Below are 16,162 nucleotides of genomic sequence, written 5' to 3'. Positions count from 1 at the left end.
GGCATCTGGTCCCATCACTTCATGGGAAATAGTTGGGGAAACAGTGGAAACAGTGTCAGACTTTATCTTTTTGGGCTCCAAAATCACTGCAGATGGTGACTGCAGCCATGAAATTAAAAGATGCTTACTCCTTGGAAGAAAAGTTGTGACCAACCTAGATAGCATATTGAAAAGCAGAGACATTACTTTGCCAACAAAGGTCCGTCTAGTCAGGACTATGGTTTTTCCAGTGGTCATGTATGGATGTGAGAGTTGGACTGTAAAGAAAGCTGAGTGCTGAATAATCAATGCTTTTGAACTGTGGTGTTGGAGAAGACTCTTGAGTGTCCCTTGGACTGCAAGGAGAGCCAACCAGTCCATTCTGAAGGAGATCAGCCCTGGGATTTCTTTGGAGGGAATGATGCTGACGCTGAAACTCCAGTACTTTGGCCACCTCATGAGAAGAGTTGACTCATTGGAAAAGACTCTGATGCTGGGAGGGATTGGAGGCAGGAGGAGAAGGGGACAACAGAGGATGAGATCGCTGGATGGCATCACTGACTCAAAGGATGTGAGTCTGAGTGAACTCCGGGAGTGCATGATAGACAGGGAGGCCTGGTGTGCTGTAATTCATGGGCTCGCAAAGAGTCAGACACGACTAAGCGACTGAACTGAACTGATATATATTTGGGCTGTTTCTAGTTTGGGACTGTTAAAGTTGCTGTGGATATTGTGTACAAATTTTTGTGTAGACATGGACTTTCATTCTTTTGGATAAATACTTGCTGTTATTCTTTGTCGCAAAGTTGTGTTTGACTCTTTACAACCCCATGGAATGCAGCATGCCAGGCTTCCTTGTCCTTCACCATCTCCCAGCATTTGCTCAGATTCATGTCCACTGAGTCAGTGATACCATCCAACTATCTCATCCTCTGTCACCCCTGATACTAGGAAAGATTGAGGGCAGGAGGGAAAGAGGATGAGATGTATAAATACGTAGAAGTCGAATAGCTGGGACTGTTCAACTTAGAAGTTGAATATCTGGGTTATCTAGCCATATGTTTTTTATTTTCTAATATTTGAGAATTTTTCCAGATATACTTGTTTCTTATTTCTAATGTAATGTAATAGTGGTTAGAAAATGTACTTTACATGATTTGAATCCTTTTAATTCTATTTTGACTTGTTTTATGGTCTAGTAGTTTAATCTGACTTGATCCATGTACACTTGAAAAGAGTGTATATTCTGAGGTTGTTGAGTGGAGTGTTCTGTAAAGTGAGTTTAATTAGTTGATTATGTTGTTCAGCTCCACAAATGCTTTGTGGTTTTGTGCCTTTGAAGTTTTGTTTAAATAGTTCTTCCTGCCTCAAGTCACATTTTCTTCAATTAACTTTATAATATTAGTTTTACATTTACATGTTTAATCTGTCCAGATTCCATCTTTGAGTGTGATGCTAGGTGGGAACTAGTTTCATTTTTCTCCATGTAGAGAGATAACTTTCTCAAAACCGTATGTTAAACAATCATCTTTTATCATTTGATTTAAGGTGTATATGTCTCTGAGCTCTATGTTCTGATTTGTCTGATCTTAAAACAACATCACATTCTTTATTGCTGTGGTGTTATACTGTGCCTTGGTTTCTGGCATATGAGGTTTTCCCATTTACTTGCTTTTTGTATACCTGATTTACCTGTTCATGAATGTTTATTCACCTATATGAATTTTATAGTGAGTTTATCAAGTACATTAAAAAGCCAGTTGGACATTTTTTTCGACTGTATTGAGTTTATAAATTAATTTAGGGGTAATACACATCTGTGCTTCTGTGCTTGGTCCTCAGTCATGTCCAACTCTTAGTGACACCATGGACTGTAGCTGTCATGTCCTCCTTCAGGGGATCTTCCCAACCCAGGAATCAAACCCAGGTCTCAAGCATTGCAGGCGGATTCTTTACCGTCTGAGCCAACAGGGGACCCCAATAGACATCTGCATATTATTAACCATTCTATCCAAGTTTGTGGAGAATCTCTCCATTTACTCAGGTCATTTTCTGGGTTCTTTATTAAAGTTTTTAACATTTTTTCACCAGTGAGGCCCTGTTTAAGTAATTCATAGTTGTTTTATTGATTGCATTGCTATCAGAAGAGTATCTTATTTTAATTATGCTTTCTAGTTGGTTATTGCTGGTATTTTTTAATGTACGCTATTGATTTTCTACATTTTAGATTTTAGTGTATACTATTGCTCTTTAGATTTGACTTGTGTATGATAATCTAATTTGGCTCATTTTTTTAAAATAGGGAGCTTAGTTTATTTATTTGTTTATTTTCAGCTGGGCTGGGTCTTCGTTACTATGCGGGCTTTTCTCTAGGTGCAGAGTGAGGGCTACTCTCTAGTTGAGGAGGGCAGAGTTCTCCTTGCAGTGGCTTCTTTTATTGCCAAGCACAGGCTCCCGGGCGTGCAGGCTTCAGTAGTTGTGGCACTTGGGCTCTAGAGCACAGGCTCAGTAGTCGTGTGCAGGCTTAGTAGCTCCTTGGCATGCGGCATCCTCCTGGACCAGAGATGGAACCTGTGTCTCCTGCACTGGCAGGAGGATCCTCCACTGCTGAGCCCCTGGGGAAGCCCGTAATTTGACTCTTATTGACTCAGGTAGATTATTACTTCTATTGTTTTTTCCAGAATATGATCATTATATCATCTGCCAATAATGATAGTGTTACCTTTTCTTCCCAATTCTCATACTGCTCACTTCTTTTTATTATTTACAGTAATATGTTGTATATTAGTTGTAGTGTTCAGCCTTGTCTTGTTTTCCTAAGGGGAATGAGTTTAAAGTTTGTCTATTAAATCTAAAATATGGTTTTAAGATTTTTCTTAAAAAAAAAAAAACAAAACCTTTACAGAATTAAGAAAAGTCTCTTCTGTTCTTAATTTCCAAAGAGTTTTTTTCATTAATAAGTATTGATCTTCATCAGATTCTTTTTCTGCATCAATTGAAAAAAAATTATTTTCTCCTTTTATCTATTAGTATAGTGAACAACATTGATAGATTTCTTTTATACTGAACAGTCCTCGCAATAATTGAATAAATACTGCTTGATCATAGTGTATTAACTTTTAATATACCTTTTTATTTGAATAGCTAACTCTTTATTTTGGATCTTTGCATCTGTGTTCGTAAATGAAAGCCTATAATTTTTTTTGTCTAGTTTTATGATCCAGATTATTAGGTACCTTTTGTTCTTTTGCTTTTAGTCTTTAATGTATTTGTATTTTATGTTTATTAGTGTTATTCATGGCATTTTCTACTTTTTTGCATTTTCTACTTTTTAGAGTTCATCAATTTCATCTAGGTTGAAAAAATTCATTAGAAGGACATGTTTTTTCATATTAATATATTATTTTTATACAAACTTTATTTTTTAGAGCAGTTTAAGTGTCTAAGGTTATGTCTTGTTCTTTTATTGATAACATATTCATCTATCTCTTCATTTTCCCCAATTCTGTGTTTATTTCTGTGTTAGATAGGTCGGTTGGCTACATTTCCCTGTCTTGAAGAAGTGCCTTATGTAGGAGATGTCCAATGGGGTCCAGCAGGGCACTCTTCTCTGGTCACCAGAGGTATACACTCTAGAAGTATCCCTCTTCTCTTGTGGCAAGGTGAACTTTATGGGCATGCTGGTAAGCAGGACTGGCCCCTGGCCCAATTGTCCATGAGGCTGTGCCTCACGTGGTGACTGAGGGCCCACTGGATAGCACAGTATCTTCCTGTGTGGTTGGTCGTGCGTCCCTGAGGGACTCAAGGCTGGTGCCAGTCCACTGGTGGGCAAGTCCGTATCTCCAAACAGCTGTTTGTGAGCTCCAGGGGAGCTCATGGCTTGTGCCAACCCACTGGTGAGTGGGGTCGATTCCCATTGGTAATAGGCCAAAGGGAAGATTCTAAAATGGCATTTACTAGTACCAATGTTATTATGGTAGAATGCTTCAAAAATAGCTGTTTCACCAGTGTTTGCATCCCTAGAGGGAGTACCAGCTTCTGCCACTCCAGAAGGTTCTCCAAGATCAGCAAGAGGGTCTGACCCGGGCTCCTTTCAAGTTAATGCCTCTGCGCTGAGACTTGGAGCATGTGAGATTTTGTGGATGCCGTTTGAGTGGATTATCTATTTCCTATAGTCCTTTGGCTCTCCTTATCCTAAGCCCCACTGGTTTTCAAAGCCAGGTGTTCTGAGGGCTTGTCTTCCTGATGCAGAATCCCTGGGTTGAGGAGCCTGATATAGGGCTCAAACCCCTTGCTCCTCGGGGAGGACCTCTATGATGGTGATATTCCTCGTGTTTGTGGGTCACCAAGCTGAGAGTGTGGATCCTGACTATACCATGTCCCCATCCCTCCTACTATCTCATTGTGGTTCCTTTTTTAAGTCTTTAGTGTGGAAAACATTTTCTTCTAGTCTCTGTCATTTTCATAGATAAAGACAGCTGTTCTATAAGTGGTTGTAAATTTGGTGCATCCAAATTTACACCTCCCTCCAAATGGGAGGCGGTGAGTTCAGGGCCTTCCTACTCTGCTATTTTGGCCACCTCCAGTTTCTTTTTTTTTTTTTTTTCATTAAGATCATCATGTCTCGATGATCAGTCTGCATATTTAACCAGTCTCTTTTTCCTGAAGTGCATATTGTATTACCTCCATCTCTAATAGTTTGGGTTTCCTTCTCTTTCTTGTTCTGCCTACAATGCGGGAGACCTGGGTTCAGTCCCCAGGTCGGGAAGATCCCCTGGAGAAGGAAATAGCAACTCACTCCAGTACTCTTGCCTGGAAAATCCCATGGATGGAAGAGCCTGGTAGGCTACAGTCCATGGGGTCACAAAGAGTCGGACATGACTTAGCAACTTCACTTCACTTTGCTGTCTTGATACATCCATTGGGTGTAATCATTTCCCAGTAATACTGTCTTACTTTCTAAGATCTCACCTACCCTCACAGTTTCTGTTTCACTTCTCATAACTCTCAAATGTCTGTCTTTAATGCTGACGCCCCTCCAGAGTCTAGCAGTGGATTTTTCCACTAGTTAACTCATCTCCCCATATCTCAAACTGACTACATTGTCATATTAGGCACCCAAGCTCATGATCTCAGAGTCAGTCCTGCTTCTTCTTGCTTGCTTACTTGATCTTCCCTGTATCTTTATATCAAGTTGATTTCCCAGACCAGCTGATTCTCTTTCGAAATGCTCCCTACACCATGCCTTTATATTTCCACTGCTATCCATTACCAATATCCAGAGTGTTATAACAGCCTTATTATGGACATCTTCATCAACATTTTTTCTCCTTGCTGCATAGTACTGCTAGAGTAATCTTCATAAAATACCACTTTAGTCCTCTGATTTTTCTGCTAAAACTCTTCATTGTAACCCTCTTCTTTTTCTTATAGAAGAAAACTCCTAGCATTCAAATACCAATAGAGTCTAGCCCCTAACCTCCCTTTCCTTAATTTTTGCTATGCAGTCCTCAGTACCTATTAAAATAATTAGCTTGCTACTCCCAAGCTTTAGCCCCTACCTCTTTACCTATCCAACTTTTACCTATTTTTCAAAGCCATATCTTTTTCTCTAGCTGAGAGTGACTTCTTCTGAGTCAGAGCCAATTGGCATTGATCATTTCCTAACTGGCATTGCTTTTTATTTTTATTCCTAAAACATGTATTTATGTGAGAGGCAGCATGGTATGTTTAAGAGCTTCAGCAAATTAACTTTTCTGTGGTGGTTCACTTTGTTTCAGGCAACATAGTAAACATATCTCATAGTGTTGTGAGAAATAAATAAAACTATGCATTACAGTCCTTATGTTCAAATACAGTCATGTTCAAATGGAGCTGCTTTATATGACTGATGATGATGGTGACGATTTTTGAATAATGAGATACAATAGAATTCTTGTCCTCAAGGAGTTTTAATATTTTGTAAAACTATGTTAATATTCTCCTTTGGATTCTTGAGATTCTAGGTATAGCTTTGGCAATAGGTATTTGTTTGGCATTATCAGGACTTGGGCTCACAGCAGGTTTGGACTAGGGAGTCATCATGGCAGGAGCTGTGCTGTCCATGTAGCTTGTGCTCTTTAAATTAATCAGAATAAAAGTCTGCAAAACAACATTTCTTTCCATGAAATATTTAGGGGATATGTATGCTTTGGAAGTTACTTATATTTTATCTTCTTTTATAATAAAATTTTTTCACTGTATTTGTCTTTCATTTTTTAAATTATGAAAATATGATAACACATTTATAGGAGACTTGAAAATGCATAACAGAGTTACTTGTAGTTCCACTTATATATTACAATTATTTTTTAAAGTAGGTAAATTAAGAGTTTTAGTTGGAGATTCAATATCAAGCTCTCAAAGATTAACAGAATGAATATACAGAGAAATAGAAGGATATAGTAGACCTGAAAAGCACTATAAACCAGTTTGACATAATTAAGATTTACACAATTTTCATATAACAATAAGATACAAATTCTATTCAAGGTCCCATAGACTATAAACTATGAAGACATTGGAACATATCCAGTGATATAAGACCAGGTGCAAAAATTTCATGGTCTAAATATACTGATATCATACAGTCTGTTCTCTTTTCACTGTGGTATTATATTAGAGATCAACATCAAAATATATTTGAAAATAACTCACATATTTTCAAGTGCAATATGACATTTACCAAGAGAGATATTTGACTTAGCTATTGAGAGCCTCAACAAAATTAGAAGACAAAAAACACAGAGGGTAGTTGCAGAGAAGAAAGTGTTTGAATGAGAAATTAATATCAAAGATACTTTAAAAATCTCATTTTGGGGAAGTTAAATGTCACAAATATTTGTAATAGAATAAAAATGAAAAGAGAATTTACCAGAATTTATTGTACACTGAAGCTGCTCAGTGCAATTAAATACAATGTGGAGTCTTGAATGAAGTATGAAAACAAATAATGGACACTAGCATAATGAAGGAAATGGCAACCCTCTCCAGTGTTCTTGCCTGGAGAATCCCAGGGACGGGGGAGCCTGGTGGGCTGCCATCTATGAGGTTGCACAGAGTCGGACACGACTGAAGCGACTTAGCAGCAGCAGCAGCAGCAGCAGCAGCAGCATGATAATGAATAAATACTGTATCACATGTTAACTTCCTGTTGTTTTTTTGCAACATAGTATTTCTTAATATTTTCAGAATTGGATTAGAAGTTTCAAGCCTCCTTCAAATTTTTTCCTATAATAAACATTTAAATATTAATACAGTTTAGGAAGGTGTTTTTTTTCTCATTAAAATATAATCTTTTTAGGACTAGGAGCTCCATTATCCATTCTAGATGAATTTCTTGATGAATCCTCTCAGCTGCAGTCTGATTCCCATGAACCCATTTTGTCTGTACAATCTCAGGATCCAGCTGCCAGCCAAAAAGCATCCAACATACTTATCAAGGAGACAGCATCAAAAAAAGGTAGCTAGAATAAAGATTTCTGCTTGAAAGAAGGGCATAAACAAACTAGGCAATGATAAAGACTCTTATGATGACCAAAATGGCAGTCTTGTTTGAAGTTGATTGGTTTATGTGTTATGTTTAAATTCCTTCATATGAGGCTAGTCTCTGAAATCCAATCTCAGTAGTGCCATTCTTTCACTTTTAGCTCAGAGAAATAGCCAACAGATCTACAACTTTCTAACAGTGAATTTTCATGTTTGGAATATCTAAAGGTTCAAAGTATCTACAGATCTGTTTCACATTCAGGAAGACCTGAATACTTTTTTTGGCCGGAGAGGGGGTGGGTGCATGCTGTCCAACATGTGGGATCTTAGTTCCCTGACAAGGGATTGAACTTGTGCTTCCTGCAGTGGGAGGGGGGAGTCCCAACAGCTGGACTGCCAGGGAAATTGCAGGAAGATCTGAATTAAAAAAAAAAAAACAACTCTCATTTCATCCAACTTTTATTTGGAACCACCAGTAGACTAACCTTGAGAACCTAGGAGATCTCTTTGGGGGCCATTGTTGTAGAATAATCTATAGCTTTCAAGATTATACTTTCTCTCTTATAATTGAGTAGGATACTCTCTCTTCTATGTATCTGAGGTTCTGAATTTTCTCTTTATATCTAATTGTTATTATTTTAATATCATATTTTCAGAAGCCCTAAAATCTCAAGAGTCATCAACTTGTCTGCATTCCACCCCGTATAGCGTTTCCCAAACTCCTACCACCATTTTCATGGAGACCATACGCTTCTTGATGAAGGTCAATGCTGTGCAGGTAAGAATATTTGGAATAGGGCAAGTAGAGGGAGAGATTTTAATGAACTACTTATTCTATTATAGTGGTGTCTTTGCAAGTTTAAATGTGTATGATGCAGAAATCAAACATGTTTCTAAGAGCACACTGTAGGCCTAATGGTATAAACATCCAAATGTGAACTACTCTCTGCAGAAAGCATTAGCAGACCTCACTGCCAGTCTGCTTCCTATAGAATATCAGCAAAGCAAAGTCAGACTCTGAGTTGTGTAGCCTGATGTTACTTTAATATGGGAACTCATATTATGTGAGTGTTAGGGGTTCACAGGAGCCTAAGCACACCCTTCTTTCCTTCCAGATTCTGAACCAATTGAAACTATTACACAGTGCTATTGAGGGATAAAAATATTAACTTTTTATTGGTAAAACTGGGCTGGATATGTGATTGGTCCCAGATCTGACCTAGCCGTGCAGTAATAGGTGGAACAGCTGGAAAGGTGCAGTCTCCTCCCAGAGAAGAAGAGCATCCTGCAAGGTCTACCTACCACATAGGCAATGAGGAACATACCCATGAAGCAAGCAGTAAGAGAGAGAGCAAGATGCAGGAGCCAAGAGAGCTGGCCCTCAATCTGTAGAGTGCATGTCCCACTTGAGGGTGGGCAAACTCAAGAAAGGGCAAGAATTACAAACTCAATGAGAGTGGACCGCATAAAACAGGAGCCTGTAACATGCTAACCATTCACAGTAGAGAAACAGGCTCTCTGTCTTCCTAATTAAATGAATCACTTTTCCCCCCATGTCCAAGAGCCTGAATGCAGGTAGAGGAGAGAGCTGCAGAGCCTTCCCCTGTATTTTCCTAAGCAGGTATTAATGTTAGTGGAAGTTTCTGTGTTATAGCCTGGGATGAGAACAGAGGGAGAAGGGTTTCTCCTCTACTTAGCAAGTATATATGAGTTTGTCAAATTTGCAGGCCTTAAATCATATTAAAAACAAAGAATAGCCCAAAGTATAACTGGTGAATATAACAAATATTTGAGAGTATGTCAGAAGCAGACATTTATGTTTCTAAGATCCCAAGTCTAGAATTTTAGAAAGGGAAGTTTTGCCTCATTCTGAGTTTCCTTGTAAACACAAATGCCTGAACATTTACTTTATATGTTAATTTGGTGGTTGATGAAATGCCTATGTATGCTACACAGTAGGCTAAAACTCATCTAGTATGATGAGCGAGAACAGGATTGTATAGTACTACAGATAATTAACTTGGAAATATTGCCACATGAATAGCTCTTAATGGAGCCATGATATGCTGAATGTTCATAACTCACCTCTAGCCTTTTGAAATTGATAATCATCTCATTCTATAATATACTCTTTATTATCAGAGACACAGTCTTCAACCATGAGAGCTGTGGAACTGACACAGTGCAGTCATTTACATGTTTCTTATCATCTGATTTTTCCTTGCAGTATGTACACAGAGTGCTTGCCCATGAGCTACTGTGCCCTCAAGGAGGCCCCAGCTGTGAGTATTATTTGGTGCTGGCCCAGACACACCTTCTCAAGAAGGACTTTGCTAAAGCAGAGGAATACCTTCAACAAGCTGCCCAGATGGACTACCTGGTAATTACTTTTGCTGCTGCTGCTACTGCTAAGTCGCTTCAGTCGTGTCTGACTCTGTGCAACCCCATAGATGGCCTCCTACCAGGCTCCCCCGTCCCTGGGATTTTCCAGGCAAGAACACTGGAGTGGGTTGCCATTTTCTTCTCCAGTGCATGAAAGTGAAAAGAGAAAGTGAAGTTGCTCAGTCGTGTCCGACTCTTAGCGACCTCATGGACTGCAGCCTACCAGGCTCCTCCATCCATGGGATTTTCCAGGCAAGAGTACTGGATTGGGGCGCCATTGCGTCTTAAATTTAGTTTGGAGAAGGGACAAGCAGTTAACTCATTTTATCTAATTTCCTTCCATTTGTTTTCCTTAATTAATCATGACTTTTACAAAGGCCAGAGAAAAGATAAGGACAGCTCTTTAGCAGACAGTTTATCTACTTCAGTTTTCCTGAACTTCTACTTTCTCTTTGTGAACACCATCATGAATGTTTTTCTTAATATTTACCCTAAGGACAAAATGACTTTGAAGAATGAGCGGGCAGTCCTAGAGCAGTATTTCCCAGTACAACTGAGTGGCCCTCTTTCTAATTTGCAAAAAACACGGACTTCATTTAAATAAAAATATTAAACAAAAATCATTAATATGCTTTTAAATACTATCTCATCCCATGTACTACTTGTTCTTCACTTTCTCAGAACCCTAATGTCTGGGGCATAAAGGGTCATCTCTATTTTCTGAGTGGAAATCATGTGGAGGCCAAGGCATGCTATGAGCGAACCATTAGTTTTGTAGTGGATGCTTCTGAAATGCACTTTATCTTCCTGCGCCTGGGGCAAATATATCTGGAAGAGAAAGAGGTGAGGAATAGAGGATGGGGAATAACTGGTCATGGTCTGGGACCTGATTAACATTAACATCCTTCTTTGAGGATTAAAAATAGTAATATGATACTTTTACATCCAAAGGTAGTGACTTGCTCAACATCAGATAACCAGTAATTAATAGAAGTAGGATTCAAACTCAGGCAGTCTAATATTCAGTTCAGTTCAGTCACTCAGTTGTAGCTGACTCTTTGCGACCCCATGGACTGCAGCACACCAGGCCTCCCTGTCCATCACTAACTCCTGGAGCTTACTCCAACTTATGTCCATTGAGTCGGTGATACCATCCAACCATCTCATCCTCTGTTGTCCCCTTCTCCTCCTGCCTTCAATCTTTCCCAGCATCAGGGTCTTTTCAAATGAGTCAGTTCTTCACATCAGGTGGCTAAAGTATTGGAGTTTCAGCTTCAGCATCAGTCCTTCCAATGAATATTCTGCAAAAAAACATTTATAGAGAATACACTGCTTTGTAATAAAAATACTGTGAAAAAAATTACTGAGAAAAAACATTTACAAAGGATACACCGCTAAAGGACTGCTATCCAGAGTATAGAAAGAACTCTAAAAACTGAACAATAAGAACAACAATTCTTTAAGAAAACAATATTTAAGAAAAGGGCCAAAGACCTTAACAAACACAATACAGATGAAATACAAAAGACAGAAGGGACCTGCCTGATGGTCCAGTATTTAAGATTCCATGCTTCCACTGGAGGGAGTGCAGATTTGATCCCTGGTCAGGGAGCTAAGATCCTGCATGCCACACAGTGTGGCCAAAATATTTAATGAAAGAAGAAATACAGATGGAAAATAAACACATGAAAAGATGCTCCACATCATATATCATTAGGGAAATGAAAATTAAAACAGTAACGAAATATAACTATACACCAAAATCTGTCCAAAATCTGGCACATTGACGTTGCCAAATGCTGCTAAGGATGTGGGAGCAACAGGAATTCTCTTTCATTGCTGGTGGGAATGACAATTGATACAGCTACTTTGTAAGACAGTTTGGCAATTCCTAACAAAATCAGAAATATTTTTACCCTCTGATTCAGCAGTTACTCTCCTTGTATTTACATAAAGAAGTTGAAAACTCATCTCCACACCAAAACCTGCACATGGGTGTTTATAGTAACTTTATTTATAACGGCCAAAACTTGGATGCAACCAAGATGTTTTTCAGTAGGTGAATGGATAAATAATCTGTGGTACAGCCAGATAATAGAATATTGCTATGCTAAGTCACTTCAGTCGTGTCCGACTCTGTGTGACCCCACAGATGGCAACCCACGAGGCTCTCCCGTCCCTGGGATTCTCCAGGCAAGAGCACTGGAGTGGGTTGCCATCTCCTTATGCAGTGCTAAAAAGCTATCAAGCTGTCAGGCTATGAAAAAACGTAAAAGGAGCCTTCAGTTCAGTTCAGTCGCTCAGTCGTGTCCGACTCTTTGCGACCCCATGAATCGCAGCACGCCAGGCCTCCCTGTCCATCACCAACTCCCGGAGTTCGCTCGGACTCACGTCCATCAAGTCAGTGATGCCATCCAGCCATCTCATCCTCTGTCGTCCCCTTCTCCTCCTGCCCCCAGTACCTCCCAGCATCAGAGTCTTTTCCAATGAGCCAACTCTTCGCATGAGGTGGCCAAAGTACTGGAGCTTCAGCTTCAGCATCATTCCCTCCAAAGAAATCCCAGGGCTGATCTCCTTCAGAATGGACTGGTTGGATCTCCTTGCAGTCCAAGGGACTCTCAAGAGTCTTCTCCAACACCGCAGTTAAATGCTTGTTATTTAATGAAAAAATCAAATGTGCGTAAGCGAGGCGGTGCATGATTCCAACTGTATGATATTCTGGAAGAGGTAAAACCATGGTGACAGTAAAAGTGTCAGTGATTCCTGGGGACTGGAGGAAGGAGAGTGATGAACAGATGAAGCATAGAGGGTTTTAAGGGCAGTGAAAATACTGTAATGATGGAAAAACGTCACACGTTTGTCCAAACCCATAGAATGTACACCACCAAGAGTGTACCCTGAGGAAAACCATGGACTTTAGGTGATGATGATATGTCAGTGTAGGTTCATCATTTGTAACAAAGATAGCACTCTGGTGGAGGATATTGCTAATGGGAGAGCCTATGCATGTGTGGGGACTGGGGGTAATTGGAAAATCTCTGTATTTTCAGTTTTGCTGTGAACATAAAACTTCTCTTAAAAAGTTATAATATGAGTCCTTAATAATCCAAGGACTCATCTAACTTAGATTGGTGTGGAGTGTTAATACAATTACAGAAGCCCCATGATTATTCTGGCAATGCAGTATTTAAAGTTTCTAGAAGAACAACAGCTTAGTGGTGCTTTCTTTCTACAGTACGAAAAGGCAAAGAAAACCTACTTGCAAGCCTGTAAGAGATCACCTTCATGCCTTACCTGGCTAGGACTGGGAATCGCCTGTTATCGGGTAAGAGTATGAGGTATTGAGACTAGCCTGTGCATATAGCTGACCTTGACTCCTTGGCCTTCCAGGCATCCATGGGGTTTGAATGATGGTGGGAAGGCTATCAAGGCAATCTTCTCTAATAAAAAGCTGCTCTTCAAAGCTGTTCAGTAGAAAAGTGAAGTTCCATCTGAACTACAAAAATAAAATGTTCTTTAAAAATCCTACAAAAACTAAAGTGTGAAGCTATATAATAAAAAAATTAATGTTATTTGGTACATAAGCTCATCATTTTATGATGTTACCTGTAAGAGAAAAGTGATATAGGATGTGAAGAATCTACTCAATTAAAGAAGCTAATTGATGCTTATTAAGCTCTGTGGCCCTTCTATATTCAGGAAAAGTTGCTACAGCCTCTGGCAGATTTCTGTTCCTCTGCCCCTGAAAACTCTTTAGTCACCCTTCCCTCCTTTTCTCTAATCTTTGAAAGAGGCATGCATTCTCCTGTTCTCGTCTAACTCCTTCGTGCATATTTGAGATCTTTCCCTCTCCTTTTCTCCTAATCCCTTACTGTATTAATATTTTCTTTTTTTTAAATTTACATTGCTAAGCTTTCCTTCTCAATCAGCTCTTTCCGTATACTTCCTCCTTCTTTAACAGCGATAACAACCTCCCTGGTTGTTAACCTTAACCAAAAGAGTGTTTATGTGCCTTGATTCCTATCCCTCATTGCTGTTTTATTTTTTAAATCATAAAGGTAAAATATGATCATTATAGAAAATATAGATGATACACAATATGAAGAAAACATGAAAGTATTCTTAATCCCACCGTTGATGATAACCAATGGTGTTAACATTTGAATGCATTTTCCTCCAGTCTTTTTTTGTACATATATGGTGCTAGTGGTAAAGAAACTGCCCGCCAGTGCAGGAGACATAAGAGACACAGGTTTGATCCCTGGGTTGGGAAGATCCCCTGGAGGAGGGCATGGCAATGCACTCCAATATTCTTGCTTGGAGAATCCCATGGACAGAGGAGCCTGCTGGCCTATAGTCCGTGGGGTTGCAAATAGTTCGACATGACTGAAGTGACTTAGCACGGAAGTAATTTTAATGTATAAGATTGTGAATAATATATTTGCTACTTTGTAATCTTTTTTCTACTTGACAATATAGCATTGGTACTTTCTCACATCTTCAATTAGTCTAAAACATGAATTTTGATAACTGTGTAGTATTCCCTGGTTTGGATGAATAAGTAAGATTACCATGTAATTTATCATATAAACCTGGACACTTTTAAGAATGTAAAGGGCAATATTAATACTTATACTGGGATATAGTCAACTGGGACATGTGATCACTTATATAGAAGCCGTATGCCCTCTGTTACACCTTCCCAGAAGGGATGTAAAACAACTATTGGTGTTAAAAACCAAACAGCACTTTCAAAAGTACAAGAAACCAACTATATAAACTAGTCAGCATAAATCATGCTTCTGTTTGTTTTAAGTAGTATAAAAATATTTTTATTGATATAGAAATTCAGAAAAACTTGTGTTAAGCCCGACTGCTAAGATGTCCAAGTAATCTCTGCCCCCCAATGAGTGTTTCAGTCATAGTTATACTATATCTATGTATGGGGATATCACAATTTACTTGACCAGCCACTTAGTATTGGACTTGTCATTAGTTTCTACAATTATATTATTATAAATAAAGCAGGAATAAACATTCTTAGACATAAATCTCTGTGCATAATTCTGTTATTTCCTTAGGATATATTCATAGAGAATGTAGAAAAATGTTAGTCTTTATAGTGTCAACTCATGTTCTAGAAAGGCTATATACTGATTTTTACTCTGCCAGGTAAGAGAATCCATTTTACTGTTAACTTCATCAACAACGGGCATTATTATTTGCCAATTTGATATGTATCTTTTTTTCTTGGCTGTGCTGCACAGATTATAGGATCTTAATTCACTGACCAGGGATTAAAACTGGGCCCTTAGCAGTGACAGCATGGAGTCCTAACCACTGAACCACTGGGGAATCCCAATATGTATCTTAATTTACATTTTCATCACAAAGAAGTTGAAATCATGTGATACAAGTATTTCTTTACTTGTGAATTATATGTTCATTTCCTAGGTTGCATTTACCCTTTACTTCCTTGCAGTTAGATGTATAACCCTAACACTTGGCTGAAACTTCTCTGACAAGGACCACATATAACATCTTAATTGCCAAATGCAGCAGACCCTTAGATGAATTCTCTGTGACACTTAACCTGTTGACTGCTAACTTCTTGAAGCCCTCTCCTCCATTGACTTCCACAAGGGTGTCCTTCTCAGCCTTTTTTTCGCTGACTCCTGGTCTTTTACCCACCATAATTGTTGGGTCTTCCTGGGTTCTATAGCCAGCTCTTCTGTCACTGTATTTCTTCTCACTAAGAAATATCATCCACCCCAGTGGGCTTAACTGCTGCCTGTGCCGCAGTGAATTCTATACTAAAGTTTCAGTTCCTAACACTTTCATGTTCTGACCCTTCTGTCAAACAGCTCCCTTTGGTGGTCCCCAAGACACCTCATAATTTACATATCCAAAATATAACCTAACTTATCTCTGAAGGATTCTCACATTCCTTAAGCCTGTACGTTCCCCTTTATTCCCTATCTTAGTGAATGGGACTAAATGAACTCTGTCAACCAAACCAGAAACTTACAAGCTATCCTAGTCTACTTCCATTACTTCTAATTAGGCATCGAATATCCTATTAATTTTGCCTCCTAAATGTCTCTCGAGTCTATTCTATCCTCTTCATCCTACTTTTGCTGCTCTAATTCAAGCTTTATCCCCTTTACTTGCTAGGCTGGTATCCTGTTCTCCCTCAATTCATCTGCTGCTGTTTTTATCAAAGTGGTCTTTAAAATATGCAGATGCCTATTACTTCCCTATTTAAACCCTTCAA

At 38.9% G+C, this 16,162-nt stretch overlaps 1 protein-coding gene across 7 annotated transcripts in view; it reads left to right on the top strand.

Annotated features, from left to right (window-relative positions):
* The window catches only part of CFAP70 (cilia and flagella associated protein 70), an 83,341-nt gene that overhangs the window by 58,793 nt on the left and 8,386 nt on the right, over positions 1 to 16,162 (top strand). For 3 of the 7 annotated variants that reach the window (XM_069572041.1, XM_069572042.1, XM_069572040.1), the window contains 5 exons: positions 7,322 to 7,480; positions 8,163 to 8,284; positions 9,734 to 9,886; positions 10,570 to 10,731; positions 13,124 to 13,213. In XM_069572041.1, the coding sequence (XP_069428142.1) occupies positions 7,322 to 7,480; positions 8,163 to 8,284; positions 9,734 to 9,886; positions 10,570 to 10,731; positions 13,124 to 13,213 (686 nt within the window). The remainder of the gene's footprint in view (positions 1 to 7,321; positions 7,481 to 8,162; positions 8,285 to 9,733; positions 9,887 to 10,569; positions 10,732 to 13,123; positions 13,214 to 16,162) is intronic. The other 4 variants (XM_069572045.1, XM_069572044.1, XM_069572043.1 and 1 more) reach the window with 3 other exon arrangements.

The sequence above is a fragment of the Ovis canadensis genome, chromosome 25, assembly GCF_042477335.2.
Source record: "Ovis canadensis isolate MfBH-ARS-UI-01 breed Bighorn chromosome 25, ARS-UI_OviCan_v2, whole genome shotgun sequence".
In the NCBI taxonomy this organism is placed as follows: domain Eukaryota; kingdom Metazoa; phylum Chordata; class Mammalia; order Artiodactyla; family Bovidae; genus Ovis; species Ovis canadensis.
Note: the sequence above shows the minus strand (reverse complement) of the source record. Positions and strands in the feature narration are given on the sequence as shown.